General features: G+C 41.8%; 1 protein-coding gene across 5 annotated transcripts in view; it reads right to left on the bottom strand.

The window, feature by feature from the left end:
* Positions 1 to 22,543, bottom strand: part of NUP62 (nucleoporin 62) — a 65,179-nt gene that overhangs the window by 3,661 nt on the left and 38,975 nt on the right. For all 5 annotated transcript variants that reach the window (XM_027845576.1, XM_027845571.1, XM_027845574.1 and 2 more), the window contains 5 exons: positions 21,921 to 22,065; positions 21,685 to 21,734; positions 21,425 to 21,559; positions 19,616 to 19,727; positions 12,304 to 12,370 (listed from right to left, as the gene is read on the bottom strand). In XM_027845576.1, the coding sequence (XP_027701377.1) occupies positions 12,304 to 12,370; positions 19,616 to 19,727; positions 21,425 to 21,559; positions 21,685 to 21,734; positions 21,921 to 22,065 (509 nt within the window). The remainder of the gene's footprint in view (positions 1 to 12,303; positions 12,371 to 19,615; positions 19,728 to 21,424; positions 21,560 to 21,684; positions 21,735 to 21,920; positions 22,066 to 22,543) is intronic.

The raw sequence follows: 22,543 nt of genomic DNA, 5'->3' as shown, positions 1-22,543 counted from the left end.
GCAAAGACTTGCATGAAATAATGAAGAGTGAAATGGGCAGAACCAAGAGATTATAAACAGTAATAGCAATACTGTTCAAAGAATAACTAAACAATTAAGCTATTCTGAGTATTATAAATACTCAAATCAACTACAAAGGACCTATGAAGATGTTATCCACCTCCACAGAAAGAACACACACACACACACACACACACACACACACACACACCTGTGTCAAATGGTAGCCTTCTCTAGTGCAGAGTGGGGAGGGAGACAGTTCGGAACTTAAAATATAACAAAATAAATTTAATTTAATTTAAAAATTAGCAAGTGAGACTGGATCAAAAGCTTGACTAAAATCTACCTCATCAATATATACAGTATCCCTAGGCCAATAATTTGATCAAACAAGGAAGCAAGCCTGTAATGACCTATTCTTGAAGAAGCCATGCTGGTTCTTTGTCACTGCTTCCTTTTCTGGCTGCTCACTGGCCGTCTCTTTAATAATCAATTTCCAGGATTCAAAGTCAAGCTGTCATATGATACTACTGACTTAGAATACACCAAACCTCTCAGATTCTGCCTCCCCTTGCCTTATATTTGAGAATCCAAGTATAAGACTTTTCATTTAACCCTATATCAAATTTCATCTTCTTGGATCTTGCCTAATCTAGAATTTTAGCTAATTCAGATCTTTTCGTGTGGTGGTGATACCTACCAGCAAATGTGCTCCCATCATCCTACAAATCTCTGCCCACCATCCAAGTTACTGACAAAAATAAGAAATAGCTCAAGGCCAAGCACACATCCTTTAGGCACTCCATTGAAGATGGTCTTCCAAAATGAGATTGAGCATATACTAGTCTCTTTTGAGTCCAGCCTTACCTTTCAACTAGTTCCAAATCTAAATAACTGTATTATTATCTAGCCCACCTCCCTCCAGGTCTTCCACAGGGACAGCAGGAGAGATTTGAACAAATTTCCAGGAATAGAAAGGACAGGGACGCAATATCTTACATTCTCTCCGTGGTATCTATTTGCAAAACTTCTTCAAGACTTTTCTTTCTTTATTTATTTGTTCATTCATTCATTTAAACAAAGCACCATTTGCAGGTGGAAAGTAGAGGCAAATTCATTTCATTTTCCCTTCTGGAACCTAGAGAAACAATGGGCAAACACAGCCCCTCCCCAGCTGCCCTCTTTGGCTTTCAGCTACATGAAAGTCCACTTCGTATGTAAGCATCCTCTGAGAAAAGTTCTCAGCTTTTAGTTATAGACTCACACAAATGTATGTATTCATTAAAGCCTACCAGTGCTGCACAGGATAGTCATTAATTGAAGGCATGGGTTTGTGTTGCATAGGCCTTAGGTACTAGTCAGCAAATTGGGAAACTGTACTTAGAGTCAACATTTCTGTTCCTAGCCTAAGGATTTAACATCAGACTGCTGTCCTGATTAGGGGGACATCAAAATGGAACTAAGCTAGGCAAAATTCCCAAAGCTAATTTGTCAGGCATGTTCTTCCCTGCCCCACCCCTATCCCTTTTGACATGCCAGGAGCTCCCACTGAGGGCAGATAAACCTTTAGATTCAAAACAAAAGCATCCTAGATGCACAATCTATTCATTTGCTGAGGGCATCATTATTAAATTACCAGTAAACAAGTCTACCATTTTAAAATTCTAAATCAAAAGGAAAGCCAAGAAACAACTCTAGGTTACTAGAAGCTTACTACTAGCATTCTGTCCAGTCTCTACAATGAATTTAAGACTCTTTCAGAGTAAAGCTGCAAAAAGAAATCTCTTTGGATGTCTTCCCTCACAGCAGAACACTGCATTCCTTTGCCCATCTTAGCCAGACCCTGGGTGAGCCCAGGATGAGATGGAGAACTTGGGTTTTGTTCAGCTATCAATTTGTGGATGCCCCAGCAAGCCTGCATTTTACAACTTGAAGAAAACAGTTGACTGGGCACACTTTGACATTCACTGTCAAAAAAGCGCTTTTGTTGTTCTAAAGGTTTAACTAAATAGCCATGTCTCAAGGAGTTCTCTTTACATGTCTAAAATCTAAAACCATCTGAACTCTTTTCAAAGAGACCCTGATGAGAGTCAACTCTTATTCTGATTTGGACATGAAGTTCTTTTTTTTAATTTTGCCAAGTTTTACAAAGTAGCCTCAATTTCAAGCTATTAAAAAACAGAATGGGCTGCCTTTGGGAGGTGGTAGATTCCCCATCCCTGGAGGTGATCAAAAGAAAGCTGGAGGGCTATTTGTCACATTATGTTGTCAAACAGATTCTCTCATTTGGGTATGGCTTACATGAGACGGCCTCCCTGTTGGCTCAGATTCTGATAGGAAGCCAATAAAAATTCAGATCATAGAGCTGGAAAGGAGCTCAAAGGCTATCGACTGCAACCCTCTCATTTTTACAGATGACAAATTGAGGCCCAGAGAGGGGAAGTAACTTGCCCAAAGTCACCCAGCTAGTAAGTAGCAGAACCAAGATCAGAACCTGGTCCCTGGACTCCAAATCTAGCCCTCTCTCCATAGCACCACAATGCCTTTAACCACAGTCCTAAAATAGAAATGAGGTTTTCAAACGAACACTAATTTCTAATTTCTAAATTCGGTATAAGCTATGTGTGAAAAGAGAGAAGCAAAGCTAAGCGAAGAATCCTCCTAAGCCCTACCCGCTCAAGAGCTGTGGAAAAGGAAGTATTTTCCTAGCTATCAAGGAATCTGGTTTCTTCCAGACACAAACAAGACTGCCATCCTGCTGACTGGAGATATATGATAGGAAGTAACAAACCTATCCATGCACTCAAAGTCTAGATAGGAGAAGCTGGGTTGATTAGGTGAATGAGCAAAAGAACAAGTTAACACAGTCCTGGATGCATCCCAGCTCTTAGATGACACCTGGATTTATCGAAGTAGCTGGCAGAGACCAAGCATAGTCAGGCAGCATCTCAGTGGGCTCAAGCACAGGCTCTGTCTGGAAAGGCCTCTACCTCACAGGGCTGCTTGTGGCTGGCAGGATCAATGAGAGGAAAGATCCAAAGGCATAGAGTCCCTAGGGAGTGGAGATCATCAACACCTCTTATGAATGAGAGCTCAAGGCTGTGTGTGGATTCCTCACTAGTAATATCACATGACACTTTCATATTGCTTTACCCTCCATTCAAACCTTGCTCAGATTTGCCTCACTGCAAGACAGAAGTAAGCCTAAGGCCCCCAAGGCCAGGTCATGAGAATACAAGATCTGGCATTCCCCACCAAGCTTTGCCAATGGGCTCAGTGTGGATTGGGAAATCTGGAGGCGTGCTCATACTGACAAAATGATATATTCTAAAAGTGCCAAAGGGCTTTACAGTTTCCAAAAGTATTTTCACACACATCATCTCATTTGGGTCTCTTGACAATTCCGTTAGGTAGGGAGAGCAGCTATTATTATTCCTGTTTTACAGATAAGTAAATTGAGGTTCAGAAGTAAAAATCTGCTGCCCAAAGTCAAAATAGTGAGTAGCTGAGCTAGGACTAGAAAACAGGTCTTCTGACTCTGGGCCCAGGGCTTTTTCCACAGTACCATTCTCACTGATCAAATGCCAGGAAATTCTTGAATTAGAAATGATTATTTAGCTAGCTATGTGACCATGGGCAAATCATCTAATCTCTTAATGCCAGTGGGTAACTCCCTAAGGCACAGATGAATTATTTCTCTGCATCAGTGTGGGGAGTGTCCATACCAATGAAATCACACATGGACCAAAAAGAAACTCCGAGTTGTTCTGCTGGAACCTTACTTAGCATACACATACTTGGCCATAAAGCAGCATGAGGCCGATTCATGGAGAAGCCCATCCAACAGAGTTTCGTTGGTGAAATGTCATAAAAGGCAGCCTTGCTTATAAAGTGCTCTGTGCACACAGAGGACACCTCCTGAGGACTATGTTATAGCAAGGCTCCTTTATTTATGCTTCTTAGTCACAAATAGTAAGAAAACTGCTTTGGGGAAAAATCTGTTTCTCCCCTCAATGTTAACTCCTACTATATGTGAGTGATTTCAAACTTGTTCTATCTAATGCATCTCAGGGGGCTATCCAGATGAGGAATTTCACTTAGGTAGCTACAAAAAACGCATTAGTGAGGGTGCTAATGTTGCAGATGTATGAAGGCCTATTTTCCCCCAAGTTGGACTTGCTCTAGTATTACTAGTAATAATAATCATAATAACCTGTCCTAATAGGAGTTAAAGACTTGATCAATTTTTTGGTTTTGATAACCTAATCTAACCTGTATTTACAGAATATCCTGAGACAAAAAGTGTGACCACAGATCTCTTCCATTTACAAGGGGGGCAGGTGGTTCATTAATGAAGTTATGGAAACATATCAATCAACTGAAAGACACAAAACACCTTCCAATTAACTGAAAGGGGACGAAGCAAATTCTTTAGAGACTCAAAATCACCACTGTTCGATCTCTTGGCAGATGAAGAACATTTTTTTCAACTGCTTAAAGCAGAAGGTTATGCCCCTCAAGGCCAGGAGATGGCCCTATAAACCAAATGACACCAAGGTTTCCCAGAGAATTTATTAAAGAGGAAGAAAAGGAAATAAAAGCAGCCTTACTCAATAAATCAGATTCTATTACAGAAGAGATAACATTTTAACTAGAAATCAAAGGTATCTTTGGACATCTTCCAGCTTGTCTTTGGAGAGATGAAAACAGAAAGTAATTAATAAAGATCTGAAAAGATCTCATTTTTTTATATGAAGCTCATTTTGAATCTGCCCTGTTGGCACAATCTGTTGCAAAAGAAAAACAAACCCACAAACCACATCTCATTAAAAAAACTCACGACTCTTGAACAGCTGGAGGAGACAAAATTGCTTCTCCAAAACGACCCTAGAGGTACTTTATGAAAAAGATAAGTATTTATCATATTAGGATAAACAACTGAAAATCTTTTCCATTTGTAAAAAATGAAATTGCTCAGGGATAGTCAGTCTACTGTTTTAGGCAATACTCATCTGCTTGGATGTGTATACTCACTAAATCCCAATGGGAATTTTTAGCTACACAAAAAATTCTTGACTTTTGATCTTAAACCACAGCATAGTTTCTGTTGCCTTGTAGGTATATTATAATGCTGTAATTGACAGCACCTCACAGTACTTCAAGGCCTCCTGCCTCTATCCCTTCCTCTGACCCCTGCTCCTGCCTGGGGGCAGCCCTTTTGGAGAAAGCTAACTTTCTACACGCACAAGCTAGTTTCCCTAGCTCCAAAGCTACCAATGATCTCTTAGCTGCTAAATCGAATGGCCTTTTCTCAGTGCTCATTCTCCTTGACCTCTCTGCAGCCTCTGACACTGTCAATCACTCTCTGGTTCTTGATACTCTCTGATGCAGATTTTTGTGACACTGCTCTCTCCTGGTTCTCCTCCTCCGTGTCTGACTGCTCCTTTTCAGTCTCCTCTACAGGATCTTCATTCAAGTCACTCCTGATAATAGTAGGTACTCCCCAAAGCTCTGTCCTGGGCCCTCTTCTCCCTCTATACTATTTCCCTTTGTGATCTCATAAGCTCTCATGGTTTCAATTATCATCTCTATGCAGATAATTTATCCAGCCCTAACCTCTAGTCTCCCATCTTCAACTGCCGATTATACATCTCAATTGGATGGCTTATAGACATGTCCAAAACTGAATGCCTTTCTTTCAAAAACTTGCCCTGTTCCTAACTTTCCTATTACTTTCAAGGGTACTACCATTCTCTCAGTCAAGCAGGCTTACAACTTAGGTATCCTCCTTAGGTCCTCACTATCTCTCATCCTGTGTCTAATCATTTGCCAAGTACCATATATCCTACCTTCACAGCATCTCATATACCCCTTCTCTCCTCTAACCATGGCTCTACCTTGGTATAGGCCCTCATCCCCTCATACCTGGGCTACTACTGTAGGCTTCTGGTTGGTCTCCTTGCCTCAAATCTCTCCCCACTCAAGTCCATCCTCCATTTGGCTGCCAAAATGACCTTCTTAAAACATAGGTCCAATTGTGTCCTACCCCTCCTGCCCCCCAATTCAATAAACTCCAGTGGCTCCCTATTACCTCAATGATCAAATTTAAATTTCTGTTTGGCATTCAAAGTCCTTTATAATCTAAGGCCCCCTTCTGCCTTACCAGTTGTCTTACAGCTTATTATCCTCCACATACTCTGCTCAATTTCCAAGTCTCAGGCATTTTCACGGACTGTTCCCTAAACTTGGAATTCTCTCCCTCCTCCTCACTTCCTGGCCTCCCTCAGTTTCCAGCTAAATCCCATCTTCTACAAGAAACCTTTGCTGATGGCGCACGCCACCCCCCCACCCCCCCCCCCGCCTCTTCATGCTGGTGCCTTTCCTCTGTGATCACCTCTAGTCTATTTTACATATTATTAATGTTGTTTCCCCATTAAACTGTAAGCTGTTTGAGGGGAAAGACTGTTTTGTTATCTCTGCATCTCTAGCACTTAGCACAGTGCTAGATGTCCAAAACTGAACACAATGACTGTTGACTTGACTATGGAACAATATGGTGCTCCAACCTATTTAGGACTATTACAGAGGAAATCCATTTTAAGCTTAAAAATTTTGAGACCTTTAGGAAGTAGAATGCTACATAAATGCCCACCTAACGTTCCGAAAATGAAACCCATAAAAACTCCTCACTTTCCACAGCTATAAGAAGAATATAACTTGAAGGTCCAGTAGAGTGCTTATACTATCTATAGGACTTAGCTGGTGCTCCATAAATGCTAATGGAAGATCATATTTCATGATAAATTAACCCATCAGCAATAAAAAATCTGTATAAAAAGATGACCAACAGAACTGTGGCATAACTGTACCAGTTGGCCCCAAAGAACTAGAGATGTAAGTACAGTTATCCCTTCCATATTGTGGGGATTAGGGGCACACCCCACCTCCTCCCCCTAAATCTGGAAAATCCACATAAAATTTTTTGGCCCTCCTTTTGTACCAGCGAAGAAGTCTGAATTTTTTTCTTTTTCCTTTATGGGGTGTTCACAGTAGTACCTCATTGTAAAATTTGGGTTGATATTATATAATACTAAACACAAATTTTATGCATTTCTGAGTTTCCAAACTTTTTCTGTGTCATCTGCTGGCCTGTGTGTGTTGTCTGTGGCTTCTGCAAAAACTGCCCCCAAATTCCCATTTAATTTCTTATGCCAAACCCATGATATATCAAAACCTCAATGGAGAAAATTGAGATGTGGAAGGATAACTGTCCTGCAGCTCCAGTGGTTGCCAAGACAGATATCTGTGAATGAAGAACTGACAAAGTCTCAATCTGATTTCAACCTCAATCTCAATTGAGATTTCAATCTCAATTATTTATGATAATGAAGGGGAGAAGAAATCCGGAGAACACCTATCCACTATGTGAGGCTTAGTAGCACCTAATTCCTCATACTCAGCCCTGACTCCTCCTGAGACAACCTGCTCATGTAGAATTCAATTTTGGGCAGAATACTGTAGAATGATTTAAACAAAAGTACTCTAAAAATATTATGTTAATTCACAAGCCACCTTTAAAGGAAGCTTAACTCCTTCACAGTAAATATGTGAATTGATTAATTGAACAGCTGCTGTGCTTTACGAGAAAATAAATCTGTACTGACATTAAAGATTACAAAAATCATTAAGACTATTTCTCAGAGACCTTTTAAAATAAAAAAGTAATGACTTTCAAAAGCAATTTTTAACCAACATAGAAAATATTTATAGTAGCACTTTTGTGGTAGCAGAAACCTAGAAACAAAGTAGGTGCTCATCAACTGGGGAATGACCGAACAAATTGTGGTATATGAATATAATGAAATACCTTTGTGCTGTAAGAAGCAAACATGATAAATTCAGAGAAAAATGTGAAGATTTAGATGACGTGATACAGAGGAAAGTAGAATCAGAGCAATATATGACTCAACTAATGTGAATTAAAAGAACACTAAAATGAAGAGTAATAGAGATTCACCTTCTCTCTTTTCCTGGGGGGAGGGGGGAGACACCAGACCTACAGAGCAGAATGCTATGTACACTATCCAGTGTAGTCATTGTTTTGGTTTTGCTTAACTTTTGTTGTTGTTGTTGTTACTACAAAGGAAGGCTCACTGGGTGGAGTATATCTGGCTATAATGTGGAAAATATCACCTCCATTTTACAAATGAAGAAATTGAGGCTGTTACTATGGGGTGAGAATGCCAAGATATGAACCTGTATTTCCTGAACCTGAGTTCAGCTGAGTGGTACAGTGGATATAGTGCTGAGCCTAGAGTCACAAAACTTAAGTTCAAATCTAGCCTCAGACACTTACTAGCGGTGTGATCCGAGGTAAGTCACTTAACCTCTGTCTGCCTCAGGTCCCTCATCTGTGAAATGGGGATAATAACAGCATCTCTCTCTCTCTCTCTCCCAGGGTTGTTGTGAGGATAAGATGAAATAATATTTGTAAAGTGCTTAGCACAGTGCCTGGCCCATAGTAGGTGCTTAATGTTTATTCCCTTCATTTCCCAATGCAAATGCTTGTTCCTTTTGCCTTCCCTCCCACAAGTCCAATGCCCTTTCCACAATGCTACATTTTTTAATTTATTAATAAGAAAATGACACATGGGAATAAGAGCTCAATATCTGATTATTGTTTCTGTTTAATAACTAGTGATTTATGAGTAACTGGATTAGCTTGGTCATCATCATTTTATTGGGGCAAAGTCACCTACATGCTTTCACTTGCCATCAAAAACCAAACCTTCCCCTGGAAGAAGCATCTCTTGATCTCTATTACCTTGTATTTGGTATTTCCTGATATAAGAGGGAGAAGAAAGAGGCACCTGGGAATGGAGTGAGGAATAGAGGGGAAAGAAATCAGGGTGAGCTATGATCTCCTTTGTTAAGGTTTTTGATGCCTCTGTTTTGTATTACTACAAAAATTCTCCACACAGAAGCATCTTCTCAGAAACCTGCTCAATTATCCATGCTGCTGGCTTGGTTTCCAGAAATAAAGTCACTCTAAGAGTAAATGGTTGCCCCAACACCCCCCCACCCCCACCCCCATGGCTAAGAACCTCATCCAAATCCAGCTCTGTTCCATGTGGAGACATCAGAAGACCCATGGGGAGAGGGGGGAAGGGGAGGTGAAAATCAAATTTTAGTCTTGCACCAAAGAAACAGTCATTAGTCGCTGGCACTACATTATCAAATATTTAAAGGAAAGGATAAACTGGCTGAAATCCTGGTTCTTCCTATGTGATAACCTGGGGATTCCAGGTGAAAAGAAAATGGATGCTCTTCTACAGAACATAAAGACAAGAGCCCTGCTGACCCACGGAAACTAGGCCGACGGCTGCGGTGACTTGTTTACCAGTCCCAGTGACAGCCTGCATTGCAGTGTGTGGCCTTGGAGCAGAGTGGAGCTGCCCAGCCTATGAAGGCACAGAACCTGCTGCCCTGGCCTCAGGAACAGCCAATCCTTCAAGGCCAACACCATTCCGAAACATCCCAACAACAGGAGGGTCATCTATCTTCTAACTAGAACACCCAAGAGTCTCTCCTACGATTTACAGTTAAACAAATTCAGGGTTGCTTGAGTACGAATGAAGAAAATCCCCACTGACTGCAATTCTCTCCATTTGGAAGCTGAGGTCATAGCCAGAGTCCACCCCTCCTCCTTCCTTTAGGGCTGTCCTTGTGCTGAGACTCCTGCTGAGAAGCCACGTGCAGGTCTGTTCTCCAAGCTCACCCAGGACTTGGCCCTGATGGGCCCAGGGGGCTGCCTGCCTCAGGCGCCAGTGCTGCTCCAGGGAGCCAAGCCAGCCATTGCAGAAGCAGAAGAGGGGCCAGGCCACTGGGCTTATCCTCATGGCCACTCCAGCCAGGCAACAATGACAATGCTTTTTTCTAGTCCCAGCTCAATGACCATATTTGGAGCAGGTTCCCATTACTTTTCTCACTTGTAATTCTCTCTCGAGCTACATTTGGTTTGCTACAGACCTGGGGTTGATGAACTTGGATGAGGGAAAAAAGTGCATCTTTATTTTCACTATCTTTGCCTTCTCTTGTAACCCTGTGTATTTAATTTTATGCATTTAAAAACATTTGTTCTGAAAAGGGGCACTCCCACCCCCATGCTTTACTTTCCAATATACAAAAACTGTTTAGAAGCCCCAATCTAGACAGAAACTCTCATCTTGCAGGGCTGGGAAATGGGGTGCTCTGAGTAATCAAATGTTTTGGCAAACAGTAACCACAGATGGTTAGAGGCAGCTAGGTGGCTCAGTGGACAAAGCACTGGGCCTGGAGTCAGAAGACCAGAGTTCTCATCTGGCCTCAGATATTCAGTAGCTGTGTGACCCTGGGTAAGTCACTTAATCTCTGTTTGCCTTAATCTACTGGAGAAGGAAATGGCAAACCACTCCAGTATCTCTGCCAAGAGAACCCCATAGACAGTATTGGTGTGTTATAATCCATGCGGTCACAAAAGGTCTGACATAACTGAACAACCACCCTCACCATAGATGGAACACTCATTTTTAAGACATTTAAAGCACAATGGAACACGGCATTTAGTACAGGGCCTGGCAAACAGCAGATGCTTAATAAATGTTTATTGACTAGTAAGTGACTACAAAATACAACCTGTATAGAGCTGAGATTAATCAAGAGTGGTGCAGGGCCTCGGGGGTTGGAACAGCAGCTGGAATTACTGTAATGCTTGAAACATACGGAGCCTTTTACAGACATTCTCTGTCATCTCACAACCCTGTGAAGTACAGTCTCTAGGCATTATTATTCTTTTTTTAGAGATGAGGAAACTGAGGCACAGGTTTGAAATGACTTGTCTAGGATCTCACAGCTAGGAAGTGGAAGGTGGGATCTGAACCCAGGCATGCTTGACTCTGAATTCACACTCTTTCCACCACACCCGCCCTTAATTAGGAAAATCAATGACGCCAAAGTGTTGAGCATACACTGCAGTGCCAGTTAAGAGAGAGAGGACTCCAGAGAAGAGTTGACTCTAAGAGGTACTTCCACTTTTAAGCACCAACACTTCTGTAATTCAGACCGACTACTCCCAAAGTTTCATTGCCCTTCTCATCTTTCTATGCAAAGGGTGTTTAATTTATAGAACAGAAAGCAGAGAGCTAATTTGCATCACATAACTGAAGCTCTCAACTAAGGGATTTTTACTTAAGTTTTAAAAGGAAATGAAATATTTATTGAGTGGATTCTATGTGCAAACCCCCTGGGCTTGGTGAGAGATAAAAACAAAGCTAAGACAAAGAAAAAAGGCTTTTGCTCAAGAATCAAGAGGTAGAAGAATATGCCTGAACTCCATCAGGTCCTCCGTATAATCAAGGCTGGGGCAAAGAAACGCAAGAAGAAATTAATGAACCAGATTTTAGAATCAAAAATGCCCCTCATCCCAAATCGGTGAAACTATATTCAGTCCAGGTAGGTAGGGTTTCTCCATTAAGGCAGAAAGGCCTTATGTAGGTCTCTAGAAATTTTTTTTGAGCCTTCTATCTATGTAATTAGCAAGTAATTCGTTGGCAATTGTGAGAAAGACCTAAAATAACAAACACTGAAGTGCTTTACAACGTAAATCATTAGGAGGATTTTGACTTTCTTGTAAGTAATTGTTACAATGACCAATTAGTACTCGGTGAGCATCCTAGGGTTTAGAGTCCTGTTGTCAAGGACCCACTTAGTAAATGTGGAGAGGTTTATCGCCAGGCAATGGAATCACAGGCAACAATTTTTTTTAGCCACAGAAACTCTTGAATATTTTTTGTCATAGAGGAGATTCTAATTGCTGGGAGGGGAATCAGCAGAAGGAAACACCTTTCTATTCTAAGACCCTTTGAGATTTAGATACAACACAGATTAGCTACAGTTCCTAACACTTTAAGCCACTTATTTTAGAATACAGTATCCCTAAGGCATCTGTAATACCATTGTGGATACATCACAAGACAGATAAAACCCCTCTGTCCCAGGCACCCATGTTAAAACAGTAATAGCGGAGGACAAAAAGATCTGTAGCATCTCAATCAGCAGTAAAATGAGGCTGGAAGGGGCCTTAGAGATCGACACAAACCCAAGGCCCAGAGAGGCCAAGTGACTTACTCAAGGTCACACAGGTAGTAAGTGGCAGAGCAGAGATTCAAACTTGGACCTTTCGACGATCAAAGAGCTCAGCGCTCTTTTCACCAAGCTTGACCTTTCGTTCTCTATAGCTACCTAGGTGTACCCATTAAATCCTACCTGAATTTTGATCAATCCATTGAAGCGAATCCATATGTGCATTCAAAATTTTACAGATCTGCTGGAGCTATAAAAAGACAAAAAACACCAGGTTAGGTTCTGATCCTCTCCCCTGAAAGAGAATCAAGAGTGAATAAAATGACTTGAGGGTGGTGTTAAAAAATCCAATCAGACACTCCTTGTCTGTTTGGTAATTGTAGGGTTGATACACACTTGTCTTAGAGAGAACTATCAGTACGTGTTGCTTTCTCCTGCTTTATATTTGTAAAATTAAATCAGTCCTTTGAATCAACTGTCTATGAGCTGCCATGTACACAAAACAACGTATTCTGGAATGTTCTGTCCAAAAGAACAGAGATCAGGAACAATGAGGGAATTTGTCTGAGACAGGACTCAAGGCACTGCCAATCAGTGGGGGAGACACAGAAACCAAGTTAGAAAAGGCTACCTCAAAGTGCTTGAAGATCTGAGAGCTCACTGGTAGTTGGAGAGGGGATTAAGGTTAGGGTCTCTCTCCTGTCTGGTCCCCGGTCCCGGATCCCGGTCCTGGGTCCTGCCCCACCCCCGCCCTATGAGAGCACAAAGAACACTGATGAGATTCAGATGCTTTGAAAAGTTTTAGTTGTAGAGTTCTGCCCTTCAGAGTTTAAATACCTACAATAGAGCTGGCTGTTGTTGTTCAGTTGTTTCAGCCATGTCTGACTCTCTGTGACCCCATTTGGGGTTTTCTTGGTAAAGATCCTGGAGTGGTTTGCCATTTCCTTCCCCAGCTGGTTTTACAGATGAGGAAACCAAGGCAAACAGAGGTTAAGTGACTTGTCTAGGGACACACAACTAGTATATGAGGCTGAATTTGAACTGAGAAATGATGAATCTTCCAGGCCTGGCACTCCATCCACTATGCCACCTAGCTGCCCACATAATATGGTGCTCTATTCATTGCTCCACCTAGCAGCACATATAATAGAGTTGAACAAAGAGCCATAGCTTACTTATATCACTGGAGGGATAGGCATTAAAAATAAATAAGATAATGTTGGGAGGGGGCAGAAGTAGCATGTGGGGTTGGTCCTGTAGCCCCAAGAAATTTATTGCTTGGACACTTGTGGGGGTCTCCGTGGAAGTATTACTGAGATGTTAGCTGCTTCCTCTCCCGAGGCAGAACAATTAAATTTGAGATACTCTCACTTCAAACCTATTGCCTCAAGCAACCTGGATGTGGTGGCTTTTACTTCCATAAGAAGTCAAAGTGGGGAGCGGTTGGTGGCATTTCAGTTCATGCCCCCAAGAGTGGGATCAACATGGTGTGACACTGAGGGTGGTAGTAATACTGGGTGCCAGTGTCTCACCATGAACTGCACAAAGTGAACACAGTCCTGAAAACCTGCAGGTGGAAAATCTAAAAAACTGGGCAATCTAGAAATGGATTCAAGTGGGAGTACACAAGAGTGACAAGAGGCGTGGAGGGATACTGGGGATACAAACCAGTGCCAGCCACCAAGGAGAGTGTATTCTACTCATATATACAAAGCGCATACAATGGAATTTGAGGGAAGGGGAGAACTGGGAAAGGCCTCATGTGAGAGGTTGCATCTGAGGGAGTCTTACAGGCAGAAGAGAGGAAGCAGAGAATGCAGGGATGGGGCAAAGTCTATGTAAAGGTATGGAGAGGAGAAAGAGAGAACGTCATGGGTGAGTGAGGAAGAGTTCAGGCCTGAAAGCATAAAGCGTGTGAAGGGCAGTAATAACAGACAATGACTTTTCAAAGCTGGCCTGGAACTAGCCAAATTATAAAGATAGAAGTTTGTACTGCTCACAAAGGCAGTAAAGTATGAAACCACTCGCTTCTGAAGCAGGGGAGTCATGTGGTCACATCCAGGCTTTAGGAAGATCACTTCGGCAGTCGTGTAGCTGGAATGGACAGGGAAGGGACTAGAGGCAGGGAGACTACCTTAGGCGGCCTCGACCAAAGGGCAGCTGAGAGGTGAGGAGAGGGTTGGCGGCTGTGGAAATGGACAGCATGAGGCAAATAGGAAAGAGGCTGTGAAGGGAGATTCAACAAGATTTGGCAACTGACAGAATATGTGGGCTGACAATGACTAAGGATGTGAATCTTGGTGACCAAAATGAGATTTCTATAGAGTAATCCTCTCTAGAAATAGGGAAGTTTGGAAGAGGGGTAAATTTTGCGGAAAAGAGTTTTCTTTTGGACCTAAGACCTTTAAGGGCAGGGACGATTTAAATTTTTTTTTTTTTTTTTTTTGCCAGGAGAAAGACTGAACTTGGACTGTTAGCTCTAGAAGAAGTCATCTGGGGAACAAAGATAAAATGAACCCACAGGACCTGATGAGGTCACTAAGAGTGTGCATAGTACAAGTTTTTAACCTGAATTTCAAGGGGATTATGAACTTGGGTGGGGAAAAAAAAATCACATCTTTATTTTAACTGAACTTTGGTTTCCTTTTGTAATTTGGGATTCTGAAAAGGGGTCTCATAGGTTTCACCAGACTGCCAGAGAAGCCCACGTTCAGAACCCCTGGTGTAGAGAGAAAACAGAAGGTCCAGGACAGAGACCTGGGTCGGGAGGCAAGATGCAGGACATAGATGATGATCCAGTAAAGAAGACTAAGAAAGAACAGTCAGACAGGAAAGCCAAAAAAGAACAGTATCACAAAAACTCGAGAAGAGAGTAGTTGGCTAAATAAGATGCTACTGGGAAGTCTAGAAGGAGGAGAACTGAGAAAAGGTCATTGAATTTGGCAATTAGGAAGAGATCACTGGTAACTTTGTTTTTGTTTTTCTGGTTAGGCATTGGAGTTAAGTGACTTGCCCAGGGTCACACAACTTAGTAAGTGTTATATGTCTGAGGCCGCATTTGAACTCAGGTCTTCCTGACTCCAGGGCTGGTGCTCTATCCACTGTGCCACCTAGCTGCCCCATCATTGGTGATTCTGGAGAGAGACAAACCTCGTAGAAGCCAGAGTGCAAAGGGTGCAGGAATGAAGGAGAAGTGGAGGCCATGAGTGTTGACAGCTTTTTCTAGGAGTATGACTGTGAAAGGGTGAGGAGATATAGGAGAAGAGCTAGTAGACAGAGATATAGGAGATTAGAAAGAGAAGGAGGATGATGGGAAACGGGGGAGCTGTACCCACAGAAGGGCTGGCCTTGGAAAGAAGGGTCACCTCTTCAAGCACTGGAGTAACAAACAGGGAATGATGGCAAAGGGTTTTATGAGTAGGGAAAAGGGAGCTTTTAGTGATTGGCTTCTATTTTCTCAATAACCACAAACACACCTGAAGATACAGGGCAGCTAGGTGGTGCAGTGGATAGAGCACCAGGCCTGCAGTCAGAAAGACCTGAGTTCAAATCTGGCCTCAGACACTTACTAGCTGTGGGACCCTGGGCAAGTCATTTCACCCCGTTTGCCTCAGTTTCCTCAGCTGTCAAATGAGCTGGAGAAGGAAATGGCAAACCACTCTGTTATATTTGCAAAGAAAACCCCAAATGGGGTCAAAGATAGGCAGACACGACTGAAAAATGACTGAAAATTTCAGATAACTAATCTATACTTGAAACCCTTAAGGTAACAGATTAGATAGTACTTTGGGAAAAATGAAAGCATCATAAAAATATTAGATATGAACTAGCACTTCAAATTGCCTTTAATGTTCAATCAAACAATACTGAATTAATGAACTTACTATATTTCTAAGACTCTTGTCTAAAATCCCAAATATCTGCGAATAATTTTGAAGGACCTGCACCAAGGCAGTATGTTAGAACAGTGTTATTGCTGGAAGTGCCACCAACAAACGAAAAGAAATGATTTTTTAGCAAAAACCAAGCCAAAATAGCTTTTGCAATCTTTGAAAAAAAAAAAAAAATTATAACATGATCAACACCAGTCTGAGAGAGAAGGAAGATTTTCATGATTTTAGCAGATTTTTTTCTGACAAGTAAGAGCAAGAAAGAGCCTTGTATACCAAAGCTATTTCTAGGCTCTGGCAGACGGCCCATTGAAACAGTGTTTTCTTGCTTGGTATAGTTATAATAAATCCGCTACAAGAAGAGCACTGTATGACAAATGTTTCCTCTGGTTCCTGTCCATTGATTTGTCCTGGCTGAGCACAGAGCTGAGCTCTTCACGCTTCTTTTGTCCTGCCATCACAATTAGCAATTATAGGCATACCCCATTGAGCTGCAGAGGGCATTCAGCTCCATGGCAACAAGGTTAGACAGGAGGTCTCATCCTTAGCCCATGATAGAGAATTATGGGGAAGGGGTTTTACAGGACAGGCCTGGGCTGCTTATAGGGATTGGGAGACCTGATGCTACAAACTGGAGAGACAACTGAGGCTTCAGGCTGGTGGACAACGGGGCCAGAGGGATAAGTTCACATGAGAGGGACCTCTCTGGGAGCTAGACAAGGTTATCTGTTGAGACAGAGTAGGGAAGGTTAAAGAACCCAGTGACATCTTGAAAGGTAGACTGAAGAGGGGGCATTTTTCCTGTTTAGGAATCCCCTGATTTCAGCTTAAGATCTAGCTAGAGATGAGAAGGAAGAATCCATCACCCCAGTGGAGAGCAATGGAAAATATGCCTAGATGTTACCTTAGAGGTTTCAACTACAGATTAGTTATCTAAAATATCAAGTATGAATTCCGAAAGGGAGATTTGCTCCCTACAGTACTATATCTTCAGGTGTGCTTGTGGTTGCTGAGAAGATAGAAGTCAATCACCAAAAGCTCCCTTTTCTCTGCTCTACATCATAAAACTCTTTCCCATCATCCTGCAGTTCTCCAGTATCTGAAGAGGAAAGGGAGAAAAGCATCACAGTTGGAGGAGAAGTAGGAAATGAAGGGACAAAGGAGCCAAATCCACACCACCCCTGTGAGATACTGGAGAAAATCCACTGTGACTTTTCAAAGTCAAGTGAAACCCAGTGACTCAGGAACCCCAAACCTGGACTCAAAACTTGATTCTGACCCCCAAGATTTTTCCCTTCTCTTTTGCCTTCTTGCACAAATGGTTAATTGGAGCACAAACCTGACATCTTGTTGTCCTTAACATGGCTGCTAGTAGTGTCAGTGAGCTGTCAATCTTGCCCTGTTCTATCAGGATATTGCTAGGGGAGCCGGGTGCGTTTGGGGGGGGCAGGAAAGAACACTGTTAAGGAATGAGGAGACACACAATAAAGATGAGAACTGGGCTGAATTTGTTGGGCAAGCCTTGATTCTCAGTCAACAGTAAGGGCTGGCTAGAGCAATATTAGGTAGGCTATGCGCCTGTACCTGTCAGCTCCCCCACCTCCAATAGCACAGCACTTCCTGCCAAAAACAAAAACCACTATCTGACCCAACTTTACCCTCTACTGCCTCTTAAAAAAAACCCCAGAAAAACAAAAGATTACAGGCAACATGGCAGAAGAGGCTGACTGGCATGTGTGCCTCCTGTGCCCTCTTTCTTCACTACGGAGAAACTGGACATCAACCAGCTCCATTTCATAGTCAGGCCTGCTGACAACGTACAGATTTCCATTCACTCCATTCATTATGACAAAATTATAACAGAACACCAAAGTTAATTTTATCAAAAAGAAATGCTTGTGTGTAAGAAATCCTTGACTATCTAGGTAAATTCAGGGAAGCCACTGTTTTGTTAACAGGACCTGGGATTTCATCTGTGTCAGGAGGTCCAGGTAAGGAACTCACTCTCCTAATGTAGGTCTCCCATTGCTCTGCCATTTACATTTTAACAGTCATCTGGAGCAATGGGAGGTGGAGTGACTGGAATTGTCCAGGGTCACCCATCCAGGATGTGGCAAAAGTGAAACTGGAACCCAGGCCCCTCTGACTTCAAGGCTAGCCCTATACCCACTATGTCACACTGCCTCTCCATAACAAGGACAATCTAAAATCAATCTTACTTGGAATCAATGACATTAATTTTGAGACCTAGAAGATTCTTTAGGGATTAAGTGCTGTGTAGCAGAAGTGAACATTGGATCAGAGAGCTGGGCTGGAGTCCCAAGTCCCGGTGTGGCCCTGGACAAATCATTTCCCCTCTTTGGGCCTTTGGTTTCCTCATGTGCAAAATGACAATGACAATTTCTGCACTACCTGCCTCACAGGGTTGTTAGGATCAAGTGAGGGTGAATGTAAAGTGCTTTGTAAATTTAACAAGTCAACTTTCAAAACGACTTGCCCAAAGTATCATAATTAGCTAATGGTAAAGCTCTCCTGGTTCCCAAGCTAATAAGGTCTTCATCACACCATGCTACTCCTTGCTTTCTAATTTGGCAAGTGGCTGCCTGAGGTACATAAAAATGACTCCCCTGAATTAGCATGAATAGCTAAATATTGACTATACACATAAATATTTTTTCTTTAAATAAAAATTACTTTGTTTTGTTGTAATGAAATTTTGTTAGAATGAATGGACTGATGGAAATCTGCTGTCTCGGTCTCCAGACCTGGACATGAAACAGAGCGGATGTCCAGTTTCTTCACAGTGAATGGATAAGTACAGAAGGAACACAGAAATCAACCAAGTGACCCACCTAGACCTCATAACCACTGCAAACCATAATCATTAATTGGAGAAAAAAATACAAAGCCAGAATCACATGCATTCATACCATCAGTCCCCGATATAGGACCAGACTTAGGAACAACTCTTATATCTGAGTAGCTATCATACCAGAGTGGGAAGGGCATTCACTTCTATAACCAGGACAAGATGTATTCCCACACACTAAATTCTCAGATGAAACTTAGTACATAATTCCCCCAAAGAAACAAAGGGAAACTATAGTATTATTATATAGGTACGTCATGGATTTAAGTAAAGTTTCTGTGGAATGGCTGGGAAGCCAACCACCATTTATGCTGCTTTCTTCTATGATCATGTATTCTGAATTCCAATGCTTACCAAACAAACAAAAAACTTTTGGTATGTTACAACCTATTTGCTCATGAGTGAACAAAGGTAAGTCACCCAAGCATACAGATATACATATAACCCAAAGGGGTATGTGGGCAATATGTGAAAGGGTACACATAAGGAGGTGAGAAGAAAATGGGGCCTTCACCATAGTGGATGATTAGGGAGAAGTTACAGGTGTGAAAGTTTAGAAAATCCTGAAAAATTGAAGTGGGTAAGGAAAAGCCTTTTTGCTTTTTCTTTTAAGGAAAACCTCCTCTGAAATTCGCTATCTCTAGAGGCAGGCACAAAGCCTCAAAGGAAGAAGGTGGTCATAGGATGGAAGCAAGGAAGGGCATCAGCCCTCAGATAGCCAGAGGGGAATACTCACCGGGTCGCTGGTGTCAGGAGGCCCTCCAGACATATTCAGGTGCTCAATAATGTCCTTGAGGTCTTGGGCCATGCGCTTCAGTTGAGCATCTATATTCTCTGCTAGTTTATATCTGTAAAATAACAGCAATGTTTCAAGTTAGTTTCATATAGTAGGATATAAGCTGTTAGGGTTTTGCTGCTAAGTGCTAAGAGACCTACGCTTTCATCGTGTCCCCCACATGACCACTGACACCCATTTAAAGCAGAGCACCTCTTGGGCCAGGTGTTCAGGGAATCCCAAAGACCTGAAACAGGCCGTGGCTAATTGGTCACTTAAGTGACCCTGACTTCACTAATACCCTGCTCTACAGCCTATGGAGTCCTACCATTTTCTCGGTCAAAAACCATAATATTCTAAGCCACTTCAGTAATAAAGAACTCTTGAATGCTAAAATTATCATGACATTCTAGAGTGTGCAAAAAATTAACAAATCTGTTCCCCAAGTCTGTGATAAGTCAGTAACAGCTCACATTTCTTAAGAACTTAAAGTGTAACAAGGTACTTCCCCTATAACCCTGGTAAAGTGGTGGAGTTCCAGAATTATCATCTCCCTTTTATAGACAGGGAAAGCAAGGCTCAGAGAAAGGCACTGCCTTGCTCATGGTCACACAGCTAATAAGTATCTGAGATGGAATTTAGAGTCCACTCATTCCACCTCCAACTTTCTTTCTACTTATACATTGCTGCCAATTACAAGTGCCCTAATAAAATCCTTAAGCTTACCAACCAGTAAAAGAAAAAAAAAATTAGTGTGCGTGGAATTTTGAGAACTAAAGGAAATGGAGGCTTTTTTAGATCTAAATGTTTCCATGATTCAATTAGATCTATTAATAGCTCATTTGCTGCTTTTCTCTGCCTAGGTATGGAGATCACTTGGGTAGGTCAAAAAAAAATTCGTGGTACTGGTTTAACCTAAGATAAATTTGATTGCACAGAACAATTCAGGGAACATTATCTCCTCAAAGATTTCTTCATGCCCTTGTTAAGACCTCATGGCCAAAGCTGTCTGTTCTCTAGATACTGCACAAGACAAAATTAAATTCCTAGAATACAAAGATTCACAAAGATTAAAACACAAAACCAGAATCAGAACTGTGCTTCTGTCATATTCTTACATTGTTCCACAGGTTAACTGGTAAGTGCATCTTTTGATAAGGATAAATCACTAACAACATGATTTACTTATAATCTAGCTCCCACAGCACACTCACAAACATCCTCCAAACATTTCGTCATTTTGCAGAGAAACAAAGTAGGAGAGCTGCACTGGGAAAACACTGGTCAGAGTAAGGAAGAGACAACTCCAACACACTCCTAAAAGACGCCTGCCATTTTACGTTGGGGAATCAGACAGTTTTCCTTCAAGTTAATTGCTTTGAAATAGCAAGTGATTTATCGATAAAGCAAACTGCATAAAGACTGAGTCCAGAAAGAGCCCACATCATGATACTCAGCAAATGAAACTGCTTTAGTATTTCTAATTTGACAACACATTTGACAAGTACAAATGTTTTTAACAGTTATGTATGATATCCCTATTTTACATCATGTATAACAATCGTCAGAAGGATGACTTGGTTTCCCACTATTCTGGAAAAGCCAGTCATTACGAGAGAGCAAGCAAACATCCAGAATAGATCTTGCCCCTTTCTGCCAGTCCTTCGGCCCTACCCTCCAAATCTCTGTCTTTCTCTTTTACGAGGCCTTTCCACTGTTGCCATGCGCCCCCGCTGGCCCGGTTCTTCCAGATTCGACCAAAGCACTTACGTTTTCTCTCGCTCCTCATCTGCATGCTGCAGATAGATAATTCCACTCTGCTCCTTCACGGCCTCCTCCAGAGGGGCCAGTAGGTCCTCCAGTTCTTTCTGCTGTGACAGGATGAAGTCTAATTCTTGGTCCAACCTAAAGAAATAATTCCAGTAAGCTGAGGAGCTGAACAGCAGTGAGAAGTGACCAAACAGAGCAGAGTACCTCAAGAAGGCAAATTCCCTGATCTCCTAACCTGGGGAATTGCCCAAAATTCCTACCTTTTCTGATCCAGCTTCACTTTCTCTACTTCTCTGTGTAAAGAAGTAATCTAAGAAACAAATAAGAATGTACAATGATGAAAATAATGCTGCTCCCAAACCAAAACAAATGAGAAGTACAACCCCTTTAAGAGTCAGTTCACCTGTGATAGGCAGACTAAGTTATCTGTAATAGTCATCATAGGAGAAGAATTATTTCTTTGGTTCATCATAGTAGATGGAGACTACGTTCTTACCTTCTCACCATTCTCAATTAATGTCCGGTCCCAAGCATTCACCTGGGTGGCCTGCTGAAGGAAGTGTTTCTCTTGGTCCTCCAGTTCGAGACTCCATTTATTGATCAAACTTTCCAGCTGTGCATAAGTCATCACAGGGATTATACTGAAAAAGACAAGGATACAGCCCTATGGTAGGTACAATGATTCTTAGAATAAGAAAAAAAGGGGGCAGCTAGGTGGCACAGTGGATAGAGCACCAGCCTTAGGGTCAGGAGGACCTGAGTTCAAATCTGGCCCCAGACACTTGACACTTACTAGCTGTGTGACCCTGGGCAAGTCATTTAACCCTGATTACCCTCACTAAAAAGCAAAAAAACAATAAACAAAACAACAACAAAAAAAATCGATAATAATAAAGAGATGGGGAAATGCCCAAGGTACCAATCATTCCTGGTGTTTGTGGGCCCAGAACAAATGATCTTTTCTGTTTTACCTGCCATCCCATCCATACCATCTTTCCAGATAAGTCTGTCTATGCCTCTCTCAAAAAGTTAATATAGCACCATCAGTCAAAAAATCTAAACCATGGCAACTACTGTTGCCAGAAAGAGACCAAAAAAAAAAAAAAAAAAAAAAAAAAA

Source organism: Vombatus ursinus, unplaced genomic scaffold (genome assembly GCF_900497805.2).
Source record: "Vombatus ursinus unplaced genomic scaffold, bare-nosed wombat genome assembly UNPS02014982.1, whole genome shotgun sequence".
NCBI lineage: Eukaryota > Metazoa > Chordata > Mammalia > Diprotodontia > Vombatidae > Vombatus > Vombatus ursinus.
This window is presented reverse-complemented; position numbering and strand designations above follow the sequence as displayed.